The 15,517-nt window shown below is 40.7% G+C and overlaps 1 protein-coding gene across 7 annotated transcripts in view; it reads left to right on the top strand.

Annotated features, from left to right (window-relative positions):
• Positions 1-15,517, top strand: part of AOPEP (aminopeptidase O (putative)) — a 303,566-nt gene that overhangs the window by 132,282 nt on the left and 155,767 nt on the right. For all 7 annotated transcript variants that reach the window (XM_061626523.1, XM_061626498.1, XM_061626526.1 and 4 more), the window contains one exon: positions 11,776-11,836. In XM_061626523.1, coding sequence (XP_061482507.1) covers positions 11,776-11,836 — 61 coding nt within the window. The remainder of the gene's footprint in view (positions 1-11,775; positions 11,837-15,517) is intronic.

Here is a 15,517-nt window from a genome sequence, read left to right as displayed (position 1 = left end):
CCTTACTAAGACTCCTCCTAAACACCTGATATGGACCCAACAAGAGCCCACCAACAAAACCTACCTGAACCAATTATCCCAGTAGGCCTCTGAGAAAATTGACCCACTCAGCATCTTTCATGCAGAGCACATCTACTCCCCCCCATCTCGCACCCAGGAAGGGCCAGCCTTCTGCCAGTTACAGATTCTCTGAAAGCATCTGGCAACTTTCTCCTGTTGCAGGCTCTCACCCTGCGCAGGAACTACACATGTGCCATACGCCCTCCCAACTACTAATCTCCTCTAGATTAGTTGTTTAAAAATAGAAGGGTTAGCGCCCTCAGACTCCCTAAGGGCGACCCCACCAGTGGCAGACCTGCTGCTCAAGGGCAGCCGGGCTTTTATGCCCCCTGACCCAGCCAGGAGCTGATGCAAGAGGTTGCAAGATTAACTGCAGCCTCTCTGGAGTCAGGGTCAGGCAAGGGGTCCCAGTCCTTGTAGCACTTACCAGGGACTTCAGCTGTCTCAAGAAACAGCAACCCAGAGGAGCCAGCAAGCAAGCACCCAGATGCTCAGGTACTCACTCCGAGAGCAGGTCTTCTCCAGCCACCCAGTGCTGCAGCTGTTCTTAGATGCCCCTTAAACCTGCTGCCTTTCAGAATCTGAGTCTACACTGTGAGTGGATGAAGAGAGAATTTCTATTTCCCCACACTTCATAGCATGGGCAGCTTGGTAAGCTCTCTACTAGAATCCTGGCTGCTATTGTGAGGTAGACTTTGCATCATGTATTTCAATTTTTTCCAGTGGTCCCATTTTCAGTCTTTTCTAGCAAAGATGTGTCTCATACTTTAGTTTTCTGTTTGTTGTGTCAATATCGTAAAAAATGTGACTGTAGAGGCCCAACAGTTTTATATATTTATGTTAAATTGTATTTTGAACTTTAAAGCCCTATAACAGTCAAAGGAAAATGTATTTCAATCATGGTGTAATATGAACTGCCTGAAGCCCTTCTCTGAATCCTCCTACTGATGGACACAAGAGACGGCATTTTTTATGGTAATGCCCAAAATCTGGGGGGGGGGGGAAAAGAGGGTCAGCAGTAAATGCTCAGCAGACTATCTCTGCTGCTTTTAAGTTTTACTGCTGCTGGTATTGTTTTGATTGTTGTAGTAGCCTTGGGTATTCATCTTTTTATTGTTAATTTTTTTGATATATAATATACAGGTTTTGTTGGTCACCTTGATTATTTGCATAAACAGTCTGGATATAAATGTTGAAATAAATAAAACAAATATATTTATATAATATGTAAAATATTATATATATCATATGTAAACCTGAGATGGGGCAAATTGAATACATATGTAATATTTACATATGTTGTTGTTATGTGCCTTCAAGTTGGTTGCTATAAGTTGTGATCGACTTGAAGGCACATAACAACAACATATGTAAATATTGCATATGTATTCAATTTGTCCCATCTCAGATTTGGTGGAGCACACAACTATAAAAAACTGTGTCTTAAAGTAATATCTTCTGAATGTTGTAAATTGAAACACCAAAGCTACTTCTTCATAAACTGTTGAGTTTGGCCTTGTTATCTAAGTAAGATTTCCTGAATGCTGAATGGTTCAGAAACTAATTCTTGTGTTAAAAGTAAAGCAAATTTGGGTCCTTTTTCCATTTCCTCTATGTAGTGTCCATTAAAATAAATAAATGGGGGGGGGTCTTTCAACAAGCCTACCAAATCTTCTTGCTTAAGAATGTTTTTCCCACCTTTAAGTTTGGAATCTGTTGCTTATAATTATTGAGAAAGTAAGTCGCCCTTTAGAAAGGGCAGTTTATGTTACAAACACAGAACATTGCTATCTTGTAACAAAGCCAATTGAACTGGAAGAGTTTAATCAAACCAGCATTCAGCAGAACATATAACATGTTACCAGAAATAAGACACTGTGGAGTTTTATTCAAAGAAAGACTACTATAAAGAAGAGAGGAAGCTGCAAAGAAGTAGAATCTGAAAGCCTGCAAAGAACTGAAGCTCACAGGCAGTGTTGTAGAATCTTGGAAAAGATTCAAAGTTGATATATAGGATTTTCTAAAAGTATCAAACAGCAATTCAGACAAGTTTGCGTTCATGTTTACACACACATACATTTCAGGTTATGGTGAGAAATAGGATAAGTAGAAAGCAGCTGTTTTTAATATTCTAGGACTAGAACCAGCTGCTGTTTTTAATAGTATACAGCTACTTCAGATTTAGAGTGCAAATTATTATGCAAAATATTGTATTCAAAATAAAAGTTTATAATAGCCATGAAGCTGATGGGCCTGAATTGCGATGGCCAGTTAATGGACTCTCATCATATGAGTTCAGTTGACGTTTTGAAGACATGGATCTCAGTTTAGACAAAGCAATCAAAATGTGACAGGTGACATTAATGAGATAGTACTGAAGAAGAATTCTATGGAGATTCTATGGAGATGCCTTATCTAAAGAAACAAAAAAGAATGAATGGACAATTGCAGTAGAAGCCAATGAGACACTTATCACTTATAAAATGAACACAGGGCACAGATAAATACAATATATTTCCAATGTACATATAAATAGCTGAAGGGGAAAGCTACAGTGGGTGAAATCCAATGCTGCTGTTCTGCTTATGAAATGGTTTATGAACCTGCAGATTATTATTTATTTATTATTTATTAATTGTGCTTTTATACTGCCCTTTAGCAATAAGCTCTCAGGGCGGTGTACAACAATAAAAACAGGTTAAAATACAAGTGAGTATAAATAAAATGCACTATAAAACATATGTGAAAACAAGATTGCAACAACAAAATTAAAATTAACATTTGAAATTTAAAATTTAAATTTAAAAAGCCTGGGCAAAGAGGTAGGTCTTTACCTGGCGCTGAAAAGATAACAAAGAAGGTGCCAGGCATATCTCGTCAGGGAGGTCGTTCCATAATTCGGGGGCCACTACTGAGAAGGCCCTAGTTCTAGTTATTGCTCTCCGGGCCTCGCTATGCGTTGGAAACCGGAGAAGGGCCTTCGACGTCAAGCGCAGCGAGCGGGTAGATACATAGCGGGAGAGGCATTCCGCATCTGTTAACATTTCTCTGATTCACCATTCTCCTTGCATCTCTCATGCCACCTTCCATGCTGTTGTAGTAGATTCCCTGGAACAGATTTTCTTTGGAGGGGGATCCAGGGAGCTGCAGTAGAAAGGGTGAATCTGTGAATCTCTTATGTTCATGGATGTTTCTTCTGGATCAAAAGCTATTCCACAAGCAGAAGGGCAGTATTGGATTTCACACAATGTATGAAAGTAATAATGCAATGTTTTGACTTTACAGAGGGAAAATAATTCCAATCGGAGGTATGTGTGGGATGGATATGTATGTGGGTTTGATGTGAAAGTTAAAAGTTGAACTGTTACCTTTTGTGAGATAATACAGGATGGGCACCTTTGAAAGCAATGAGAAGCTTAGTGTGTGCCATCCCTTTTTAATTGTTTATAAAATGGGAGCTGCTTTGTTGAATCTGTCTAAACCTAGGCATGTTTGATACTTTAGGGGAGTAGCACAATATCTGAAGGTTGTTATATATAGATGGAAAACCCCAAAGTTATAGGCATAAAAAGACAGGCTGAGTCTCCATTGTCATCAGTGAAGAAATGAGAAATAAATAAAACAGTAAAGAAAGAGAAACTAAATAAATAAGGCAATAACAAATGGAAAATGAATTGAATGGGCCTGCCAGAAACAAAATAAATTAAATGAAAGGTTAAATGAAAGTTTTTCAAGAGTACATGCCTTATAGAGATTATTCATTGCTTATGTACTGGGGATGTGTGTGTTTATAATAATAATAATAAAATTTTATTTATCAGACGCCCATCTGTGCGACCGAACGGACACTCTGGGCGACGTACAATATAAAATACAATCTCAACATATACATAATCATCATAATATTAATATCATAACATCTCATCTAACAGACCATCCTATGCTAATACAGTATAAAATCTAGCCCACCCCAGAGATCCCATAGGCCTGCCTAAAGAGCCAGGTCTTCAAGGCTCGGCGAAAAGTCAACAGGGAGGGGGCATGCCGAAGGTCAAAGGGAAGTAAGTTCCAGAGGGTGGGGGCCACGATCGAAAAAGTCCTCTCCCTGGTCCGCACCAACCTAGCTGTCTTCGTCGGTGGGACCGAGAGAAGGTCCTGTGAGGCTGATCTTGTTTGGCGGCATATTTTGTGATACTGGAGGCGTTCCTTCAGATAAACTGGGCCGGAACCGCATAGGGTTTTAAAGGTTAAAACCAACACCTTGAATTGGGCCCGGTATACAACTGGCAACCAGTGTAATTCAATCAACACTGGGGTGATATGATCACGGCGGCGGGTCTGCTTTATTAAGTGCGCCGCCGCATTTTGTACCAGCTGGAGTTTCCGGACCGTCTTCAAGGGTAACCCCACGTAGAGCGCATTACAGTAGTCTAATCGAGAGGAGATCAGGGCATGTATCACTCGTGGGAGCAGATGTATGGGAAGATAGGGTCGCAGTCTCTGTACCAGATGAAGCTGGTACCAGGCTGCCCGGCTCACTGCAGAAACCTGAGCTTCCATAGACAGCTGGGAGTCCAAGATGACCCCGAGACTGCGGACCTGGTCCTTCAGGGGCAAACTCACCCCATTAAGTATCAGGTCAAAATCACCCAACCTTCTCTTGTCCCCCACCAGTAACACCTCGGTCTTATCGGAGTTCAGCTTCAGCCTGTTCTCTCCCATCCATCCACTTATGGACTCCAGGCACTTGGACAAGGTATCCACAGCCAACTCTGGTGAGGATTTAAATGAGAGATAGAGCTGCGTGTCATCCGCATATTGATGGCACTGCAGCCCAAAACTCCTGATGATGGCTCCCAGCGGTTTCATATAAATGTTAAATAGCATGGGGGAGAGGATAGAACCCTGTGGCACACCACAGTTGAGGGGCCAAGGGTCTGAAACCTCATCCCCCAACACTACCCGTTGATATCTACCAGAGAGATAGGAACGGAACCACTGTAAAACAGTGCCTCCTATTCCCAATCCCTCCAGGCGATTCAACAGGATACCGTGGTCGACGGTATCGAAAGCCGCTGAGAGGTCCAGGAGGACGAGGAAGGTATGTTCTCCCCTATCCAACGCCCTCCTCATATCATCCACCAGAGCGACCAAGGCTGTTTCAGTTCCGTGTCCAGTCCTGAAGCCCGACTTTATTTCGATGCAACTTGTGCAATTTATTAGTTTCACTTTTAATTTAGTATCTCCTCTTGGAAAAGATGGTAAACAAGTCTTGGGCACACCAGATCTTGAGATAGTGTTATTACTTTGTATTGATTTTAATTTAGAAATCTTATATTCAAATTATGTTCCTATTGTGAAGAATAGCCGTAGAATGGGCATCTTGAGATATACATATTTAATGAAATTATTTCAAAATATGTTTCACATACAAAAAACATTTTTTGCATAAAAGGTATGATGAGACTTAGGTGTTAAAACTCTACGCGTAAAACTTCCTAATAATTAGGAACTATTAAAAGTAATTTAGTGCTGTGTGTAAATATGGAAGCAAATCTTAGATCACCATCTTACCTACGTTTTCTGCCTTGTGAGAAATTTTCTAAAAGGTGGGATATAAATTCATTAAATAAATAATAAAGTTTGATCTATATTCTATGTGGCTACGTTCATATTTAAAGAAAATAATTTCCATAGTAATCAAACATGCATTGTTGTAATTTCCTGAATATTTAGTATTGTGAGGATGCTTCAGTGGTTTTTTTCTAGGATATTTTAAAGCACATGATCTGATGGGGAAAGGCTAGTGTGAGAAGAAAACTCTTAAGCTAAGGCAACCAGTGTTTTTAGTCAGTGAGTTACCTCCATGGTTCAGCTGGAGTTCATTCTCCTCACTAAACATTACTGAGCCATTTCTGCCTTTGCATGAACATGCTTTGAAATAAAACTTTTTGCAGTGCCTCTAGATTTGACTTTGTCAAATGTATTTTATCACAACTGTGGATAGGCCTAGTTTCTCTTCTCTGTATTGTCTTCAAAGTATTTGGGTTTGTCCACACCAAAGTTTACTGTGTATTTGTAGCTGTTTGTATTTCCATTTAATCTGCATATTCCACAAGACATTACCCTCAAAAAATACCAGTCCCAATGCTTTCCCCCTGTAAATTCATGTTTACCTGATACAGGGATTGTCTGGGGGAAACTGGACTCTGAATTGTTCCACTTGGGGATGCAGACAATTTGTTTCAGTGTTTTGGGGTGGATGAATCAACCATCACTTTCTGCTACTCTTTCCACACCCACTACTTCCCGTATTCATTTCTGGCCGTGCTCATAACTATTGCCGGTGCTTTTTTGAATGGAGTGTGTGTGTGTGCGCGCGCGGGTAGATTCTTTTGATCCTTCAGATTTGCACAACCAGAAAACTGCACCAGCAAACCACATAAAAAAATTCTACTCCAGATAGTACACAGCAAAGTTAATCTCAAAAATGTGTGCTGAGAATTTACAATTGCTTTCATCTTTTTTTCTGGATGTGCTTGTAACTATTTTTGGCCCACCCCAAAATGGAGTGAAGCATTATATATACAAAACCTTGCAAAAGTAATCAGACCCATGACCAATGCTCTCATATTACTGGGTTACAAATGATACATTGTAATTTCGTTCTGTATGACATTTTATTTTGAAACACTGAAACTTAAAATCAATTATTGTAAGGTGACATTGGTTTTATGTTGGGAAATGTTTGTAAGAGACATAAAAAATTGAAACAAGTTGCTTGCATAAATATTCAACCCCTCTGCTGTGCAAGCTCCCAGTTTACACAGATGAAAGAAATTGCACTATTGAGGACCTTACCATTGTCCTCCACCATTAACGTTCCTGTTACATTGTCAGGATAAAAACCCCACTGTTGAAGGATCGTTGGTCAGGCTGTGAATCTGAAGGAAAATCAAGAGCATTCCACAGAAGTGAGAGATAATGTAATACAAATGCATAGATTAAGAAAAGGGTACAAAATAATACCCAAGTGTTTGGATATCCCAGTGAGCCAGCTGAATCAATAATCAGGAAGTGGAAGCTGCATCACACCACCCAGGCACTGCCAAGAAAAGGCCATCCCTCAAAATTCAGCGCTTGAACAAGAAGGAGACGTGTGAGCAAAGCCACAGAGAGGCCAACAATCACTTTGAAGGAGCTATAGACTTCAGTGGGTGGGAATGGAGTAATGGTGCACCAGTCAACCATATCAAGAGCTCTTCTTAACACTGGCCTGTATCGGAGGGTGGCAAGAAAGAAGCCGTTACTCAAAAAGTACCATCTGAAAGCACATCTGGGGTTTCCCAGAAAGCATGAGAGTACTCCAGCTGCGATGTGGGAAAAGGTTTTGTGGTCAGATGAGACCAAGATAGAGCTTTTTGGCCAAAACTCAAAGAGCTATGTATGGTGCAAACCTAACACTGCTCATGCCTCAAGACACACCATCCCTACAGTGAAGTATGGTGGTGGTGGCATCATGCTGTGGGCATACTTCTCATCAGCAGAGACTGGGCATCTTGTTAAAACTGAAGGAAGAATGGATGGAGCAAAATACAGGGAAATGCTGCAAGAGAATCTGCTTCAGTCCACTCAAAAACTGAAGCTTGGGAGGAAATTCCCTTTTCAGCAGGACAATGATCCCAAGCACAAGGCATTGGAGTGACTCAAGAACAAAAAGGTGAATGTCCTACAGTGGCCCAGTCAAAGTCCTGATCTCAGTTCCACTGAGAAACTGTGGCACTCTTTGAAAATTGCAGTCCACAAGCGACGTCCAACCAACCTGAATGACCTGGAGCGAATCTGCCAAAAAGAATGGGCCAAAATCCCTCCAACGCTGTGTGCAAAATTTCTACATACCTACCCCCAAAGACTTAAAGCTGTTATTGCAGCGAAAGGCAGCTCTACCAAATATTAATGTGTGGGGGTTGGATATTTATGCAATCCACATGTTTCCGTTTTTTATGTTTCTTACAAACATTTTCCAACATAAAACCAATGTCACCTTACAATAATTGATTTTGAGTTTCAGTGTTTTAAAATAAAATACCATACAGTTTGAAATTACAATGTACCATTTGTAATTCATTAATATGAGAGCATTGGTCAGGGGTCTGATTACTTTTGTAAGTCTCAGAGAGAGAGAGAGAGAGAGAGAGAGAGATTCTTTTGATCCCTCAGACTCGCACAAAACCAAAAAACTGCACAAGCAAACCACAGTAAAAATTTCATTCTGAGAATTAAAACTGTGTGACTATTTTGTGCACTTCCTGGGCAGGGAATTATTTTAAAAAACAAGGTGCATGCACAGCTATTTCTGCACATACTCTATTGGTACTGAACTGGCATAAAAGAATCAACAAACTAGAAGGCAGGTGCAAACACAAAAGTATGCTAGTGTGAACGGGACAGAATGAAGTTGGTCCTCATATACAAATTCAAATACAGGTGGGTGTAGACTATTCTGGTGTAACTCAGATAGGGGAAAGTGGATTAAGAGCTAAATAATGCTCAAATGTGGACAAGCTGTTTTAGACTTTGGTAAAGTACGCCTGTGCTCAGCTGTACTTTTTTACTTCGTCGTCTCATCTGTTTCCCTAGTCCTTTTTCCAAGTTAAAAAACATTACATGATATGCTAGAAGTTACATATTTTCTGTTTGCTGTAGTATGTAAGCCAGCATCCATCTATTTTTCTATATTTATCTAACAGTCTTAAAATGGTTTACTGCCATATCTTATTCTAAGGATTTTTGGCAATTATAGTTGTCTGTGGATTTTCAGAATTTCTATTCTAAACTATTATTTTAATACAATCCTGGAAAATCTGCAAGCTGGTTTACATTTGCCGTGTATATCCAGCTTTCATACAGGAATTGAAGCCATTTAGGCTTTTTACGCTTTGTATTTTAGAGTCAGTTGTTGGCTGCTTCCTCTCATGAAAATTGAGAGTCAGGTTTTTCTCAAACCCTCTTACCTAATGCAGTCCTCTGCATCATATCCCATTATATTCTAAAGTGTCCCCAACCTTCAGGAACAATTTTCAGGATGAGTAGGGGGCTTTGATGGGTAAGGGATACTGGTGAAAATCCGGTATCATGAGTTGTGTGAGCAGAAGTGCTTTCCATTAAGGCAAAGCCACTATTGGATTCAACTCTTTATGTTTAACACACTGGTTGGATCTAGAGAAGGTCCGTCCACTTGAGGAACATGCTTTTTCTGTCAAAGGAAGCTTCTCTGGAATCAGCCCATTTTCTGTGCGAGTAAAATTATTCAGGTGGCCTTTATTCATGAAAGATCACTCCCTTTGATAGATGTCTTCTATCTTTTGTCCAGGGCTATCTGACTGCCTTCACACCAATTGCAAATACGTCTCAATTTTTAAAAAATACACAAATTCATGAATGATTCTTTGGTGACAGAATCTTGTTCAGAGACTTGCTTAAATCAGTCTATAAAGTAGTACATGAATGATATAATAATTAACAGTAATAATAAAGGGAAGGGCATGCAAAGAAAATAAATGTTTAAAATCTTCTCCGTAAGTTGTGTTACTCTTGTTGCATCAAGCTAATGGAGGATCTAAGTGTCTGGGAAAGTGCTGAGTTTGTAAACAAATGTTAAAGTACAGCTCCTTTGACTTTCCAGGAAATGCTTTTTACTTTCAGCTTGCCTTATCTAAATATTTATGAGGAGTCAAGGTATTCTCTGTACTGAAAAATTTAGAGAGAAGAGATACAGAATCAAGTTGCCTTGGATGTTGTCTGCCTTTCAGACTAGTTCATGTCATCTCACTTCTTTATGCACCACTCTCCCTGTACCTAGTTATGTGGGCCTCTGTATGCATCATTTCCTTTTTTAGGTATAAAACAAGTCCACTCCTACTTAATAGCATGGGAATACTACAAGCAGTACATGAAAACACATATTCTATAGGTTCAGTTGTCATAGAGCTGGGCTTGACTGCAACTTCCCATTGAGTGTACATTTGATGGCAAACTTGGGTTTGTTGCTGTATACTGTGTGAAACAGTTGCAGGAACAATGGAAGTTACATTTTTCAAATCCTGACTGTTAATCCCTTCATTTATTTCCCTCTCCTGCTTTTCTCCCAATGTAATGTATCTGAGAAATCCAGTTTGGGAAAGGGAGTGCAAGGAAGAAGCAGGGGAAGCGTTAAGCACTCTTTACCCATCTTGTTACTTCCCCTCTTCAAGTCATGCCCTCACTACAACTACTAGTTGAACCCAGGTTCATTCTTCTGTTTTTCTAGTTTTGGCTCCTTCCCCGCATATCTCAGAAGTCAGGGAAGTGATGAAATTGATTAGAGCAGATGCTTCTAATCTAGTCAGTTCACATCTTGTGGGAAATAATCTTGCTCTTCTCCTTGTAGGTACTAAAAACATTATTACAAAGAAAAATTAAAACTATTTGGGGGAGGGGAGGGGGAATGTATTACTATGGACACAGTGCTTGTGATGCAGCAAAATGTACACATGTGCTAGTCATTTCTTAGAACATGTTTTTATTTTCTGTGGCACAGCTAGAAGTATTATGAAAATCTGAAAACAATTTATCACACAGTGGAGGGGAAAACAAACATGTATGTATGCACCATGGTGAATGATAGTTTTACAGTACAGTAGGGCCCCGCTTATACAGCGGGTTCCGTTCTGTACCCCCACCGTAAAGCGGAAATTGCCGTAAGGCGTAATCCCATAGATTTTAATGGGGCGCATTGCGCGAAAATGCCACAAAAGCGGCAAAATCGACTTTTAAAGAGGGGAGGAAAGCCGCCGCATTAGCAGAACGCCGGGAAGTGGAGCGCCAGTAAGCGGGGCCCTACTGTACCATCAGGTATCTTCAAATCTGTTAAATGAGCCCATTGTTAGTGTAGATATGGTTGCCATTCCCTTTTTTAGGTTGTGGCTGAACAGTACATGCTTGGTTTACTTGAAATAATTGTGATGTGGCGGTGTATTTGTCCAGCACACCAGAGTTATTTTAAAACACTTCACTAATATACTCTCCCACCCTTATACTGTTGGTAGATTTTAAAAGCATTCAGTAGCTTGCACCACTTGCCTCTTCCCAGCAGTTTGAGAGGGTCAGTGGAGAGAACTTCTAATGGGAAAACTAGATTTGTGCCTACTGTCAGTGGATTAAGTAAATCATGAAAAGCTGACATCTAAATTTATTGTAAGGATCTAAGAACTTCAGTATATATTATTGTTAGAGCCTAAAGCTAAAGCTGCTGAGATTAGATTATGTTCTGTCAGTTTTAGCTGCCCATTTCCGAATTCCACTGGAATGGACGCTCATTCCCTCCTTTCCACTCCTCCTGTAAGCTGAAGAGGAAAAGCCACACAAAAAGAACTGCAGAACACCTGTTTATTCTTGACATATGTTTCATCAATGTATTTGAGCTTCTTAAACGTATGTTGTCAGCTTCCATAAGCATTGAATTCATCACTAGTTTTTTACGTGTAGAGTCCAGTCTGCTTTTAATATTCAGGTGTCATCATCTCCGATGTTAGTAATTAAAAAGGACAAAACCAGGCTTCAATTAGTTTTGACAAACTGTTTAGATTACAAACCTGGTTTCGAGTGGTGGTGTTTTTTAATTATATATTTAATGTATGTTTCATGAACAAGGTTAATTTTTAATTTTCTTGGAAGGTATGGCCTATCGGTTGAAAACATTTTCCAGAAGTGGCTTGACTGCACGGGAATCCCAAAGGTAAATGCAAAATATCTGTTCCGAATAGGATCCAGATTATGAATTTGTTGAGCATGTTGTTCAAATTACTGTCTGTACTGTAACAGGTACGGCATAAAATAAAACCTTTGGTTTAATGATATCCACTCTATGTCTTTATGCTACACACATTATGGGAATCCATTTTTATCAGGTAAAGATTTCATTTTCTGTTTTCCTCAAAGAAATCTTGCCAAGAGGAAAATCTCTTAAACCTTATTTTATTATTAAACATATTATTAACTGGAAACTGTTTTATTACAGTATTGTGGTGACACTTCTCATCTTGTTTTTTTTAAAGAGGAAGGTATCAGTTTTGTGAATTGCTATTGCTATTGTGAAGAGAAAAACATTTAAGAGTTTGTTAAAATGTTAATTTATTGACTGTTTTATCTGTGGTGAGAATTGTTAAATGGTGTACAGTCTTTTACAGCATTATACCTATTGAATGTTTTGTAAAAATCTCCAAGACTCTTATTAAAAATGGACTTAATTCTCAAGCACCATGTAGTAGTAAGCTGGGAGTTGGTACACCAGGGGTTCCCAAATGGTGGTCCATGGAGTTCCATTCAGGTGGTCTGACAGGCAGAAGATTGCTACAACAGGCAGAAAAATAATTAAGCAGTCCACCAAGACCCTCAGCAATTTTCAGGTGGTTAATGGGGAAAAGAGTTTGGGAACCACTGGTTTACAAGATATCCGACCAAGGGTAGGCAATGTTAGTGCTAAAACATACTTTCACCTGTCCCGTGGTAGATCAGGAATCACACATGCAAACAGACATTGTGCCTATGGTTCCTAATTTTAACTGGCCTATCCAGCACTGGACAATTTTTGTGTGGTTTCCATTGCTGGACTGGGAATTCCATACATACCCCTTATGAGATGTTTGACATTGTGGCCTTTGGGGGTATTTAGGATACTGGATGTTGGGTTGTAGTTTTAAATGTGCTATTTTGTCTTATACTGGATATATGTGTAATTTGATAATTTTAATTATTTTATTTATCTATTTTATATACCACAGAATAAACAAAGTATCTAGGTGGTGAACATAACACATGCATAAAACAGCCTAAGAGTAAACATCTAGACAGTGATGCAAAATAACTGATGAATTAAGCAATCCATCAGAAAAAAATAGAAATGGACTGCCTTCAAGTCTATCCTATGGCTACCCTATGAATAGGGTTTTCATGGTAAGCAGTATTCAGAGGGGATTTACCATTGTCTCCTTCTGAGGCTAGTCTTCCCCAGCTGGCTAGGGCCTGCTCAGCTTGCCACAGCTGCACAAGCCAGCCCCTTCCTTGTCCGCAACTGCCAGCTGGGGGGCACTTGGTCTCCTTGGGACTATGCAGCTTGCCCACGGCTGCACAGGTGGCAGATCACTGTGGGGGTGATCTTTAGCTGGCTCTTTACACCTTAGAGACACAAGCGGGGATTTGAACTCACAGACTCTGGACTCCCAGCCAGGCTTTCCTCCCCACTGTGCTATACCAGCTCCTTACATCAGAAAAGGCCTATGTAAATAGAAAGGTCTTAAACAGGCATTTGTAAAAAGGGTGGTATTCAGAGCCTTTTCAGAGTAGACCCACTGAAATTAATGGACATTAGTAACTTAAGTCATTATTTTGATAGGCCTACTGTGAGTAGAACTTAGTTGAATGCAACCCAAAACCAGCCTTTTAAGTAAATAAAATACCATCCCCCAACTTCCAGATGTTTTGGACTACAACTCCCACCACCCCTGACCGTTGGCTATGTTGGCTGGGGCTGATGGGAGTTGTAGTCTACCTGGAAGGCATCAGGCTGGGGAAGACTACTCTAGATAGATGCATGCTGCCTACTGTTTTGTGCATCTCAGTGCATTTATATTTGGTGGGTTGCTTTTATTTTCCATAGGAGGTGGGCCATCACTGCAGGTAATAGTTCCACCTATCGTGCGAAGGCAAGAATGTTTTTGAAGTCAAGACTAGGGGCGTCAGGCCCCTCCCACTCTCCAGTTCATTCTTGCCTCGTACTTACAAGATTGGATCTATAGCGTAGCAAGTAGCTTTTAGCTAAGTTTCGTGTATTTGTCTGTTCATTTGTCTTCAAGTCCTTCCTTTCCCTGTTTGTGTTTAACTTTCCATTTAAGTTTGAGGGTCCCCACAGAGACCGCGGCTGCGGTTCTCTACGTTTCTTGGCCAATTTTGAGCTTTTTATTTTTTGAGCCTTTATTTCAGCTTATTTCTCTTACTTGTTTGAGGCTTGTTTGAGGGTCCCCTCAGAGACCGCGGCTGCGGTTCTCTTCGTTTCTGTCCGCTTTTTATTAAGCTTATTTCCCTTACTTGTTTGAGGGTCCCCTCAGAGACCGCGGCTGCGGTTCTCTTTGTTTTTGTCCGCTTTTGAGCTTTCCCCCTGGCTCTGTTGCATCCATCCGGAGCTCGCGGCTCTATTTTTTCCTGTGCTGGGCTGTCTCAAGCAGCGCTCTGAGGAGCTCTTGGAGAGACCGCGGCTGCAGTTCTCTCCCAGGCGGGAGCTTGCGGCTGTGGCTTCCTGCCCTCTCTTTCTCCCTCTCTCTCCGTGACTTTAATTTTCGCCGCGGAGAGCTCTTTACTCGGCGGCGACAGCGGCTTCCCTCCTGCTGCCTTTCCCGACACAGGCTTCTCTCGGCAGTCTCCTTTTGGGGTTTTTTAGAGCCGCAAGTGCGACTATCGACCCCGCGCCTCCCCCTGCAAGACTGTGCTGGGCAGCCCTTCCCCCAGTTCGTTACCAGTCGGCCGCCATTGCTTCTTCTCCCTCTGCCATTTTCGGATCATTTTTTCCCGCTCTTTTTTCCGGGCGCCATTTTTGTTGAATTCAAATTTCCCGCCTTTTTTGTTAACCCTTTATTAACCAACGGATACCTTCCCTGCAAGTTATCTGTATGTGTGTTGTATGTGTGTTGTAGACAGACTTACAGGGCTTCCTTACACACAAATTTACAGTGGCTGACTTGTACTAAATTTGAATTATATTCAGTACCATCAAGGCTGGAGCTTTAATATCAGTGGCTGACTTGTAATACATTTGAATTATATTCAGTATTATCAAGGCTGGAGCTTTAATATCAGTGGCTGCCTTGTACTAAATCTGAATTATATTCAGTACATCCTGCCCCCTCTGTGGCCGTGTACCACGCCTGAAATCCAGCCTACAGCACTAATCTGAACTATATTTTGTACATCCTGCCCCCTCTGTGGCCGTGTACCAAGCCTAAAATACAGTCTATATTATACTAACGCTGATACCACAGTGCATCCTGCCCCCTCTGTGGCCGTGCACTTAGCCATCTGCCAGTGTATTCTACCCCCTCTGTGGTTGTACACTGTGCCAGTTCGGGTCTTTACATCCTGCCCCCTCTGTGGCCGTGTACTGCACCCAAGTTAATATAAGATGGCAGAACACCATCCTCTTCCTCTTTCAACAAGCCTTTTAAGTCGAGACCTTATCCCAGTGTGCATCTGTATTGTAATTGTTTTTAAGATGCTTTTAAATATGTTTTATTTTTAAGATGCTGCTTTACAAAAGATGTTTTTAGTGTTTCATCACTGTTGTTTGCCACCATGGGCTTCATTTGGGAGGAAGGGCAGGATATAAATGTCACATATAAATGTGTTTAACTATGTTTAGTTATTTTGT

The sequence above is a fragment of the Rhineura floridana genome, chromosome 1 (genome assembly GCF_030035675.1).
Source record: "Rhineura floridana isolate rRhiFlo1 chromosome 1, rRhiFlo1.hap2, whole genome shotgun sequence".
In the NCBI taxonomy this organism is placed as follows: Eukaryota; Metazoa; Chordata; class Lepidosauria; order Squamata; family Rhineuridae; genus Rhineura; species Rhineura floridana.
This window is presented reverse-complemented; position numbering and strand designations above follow the sequence as displayed.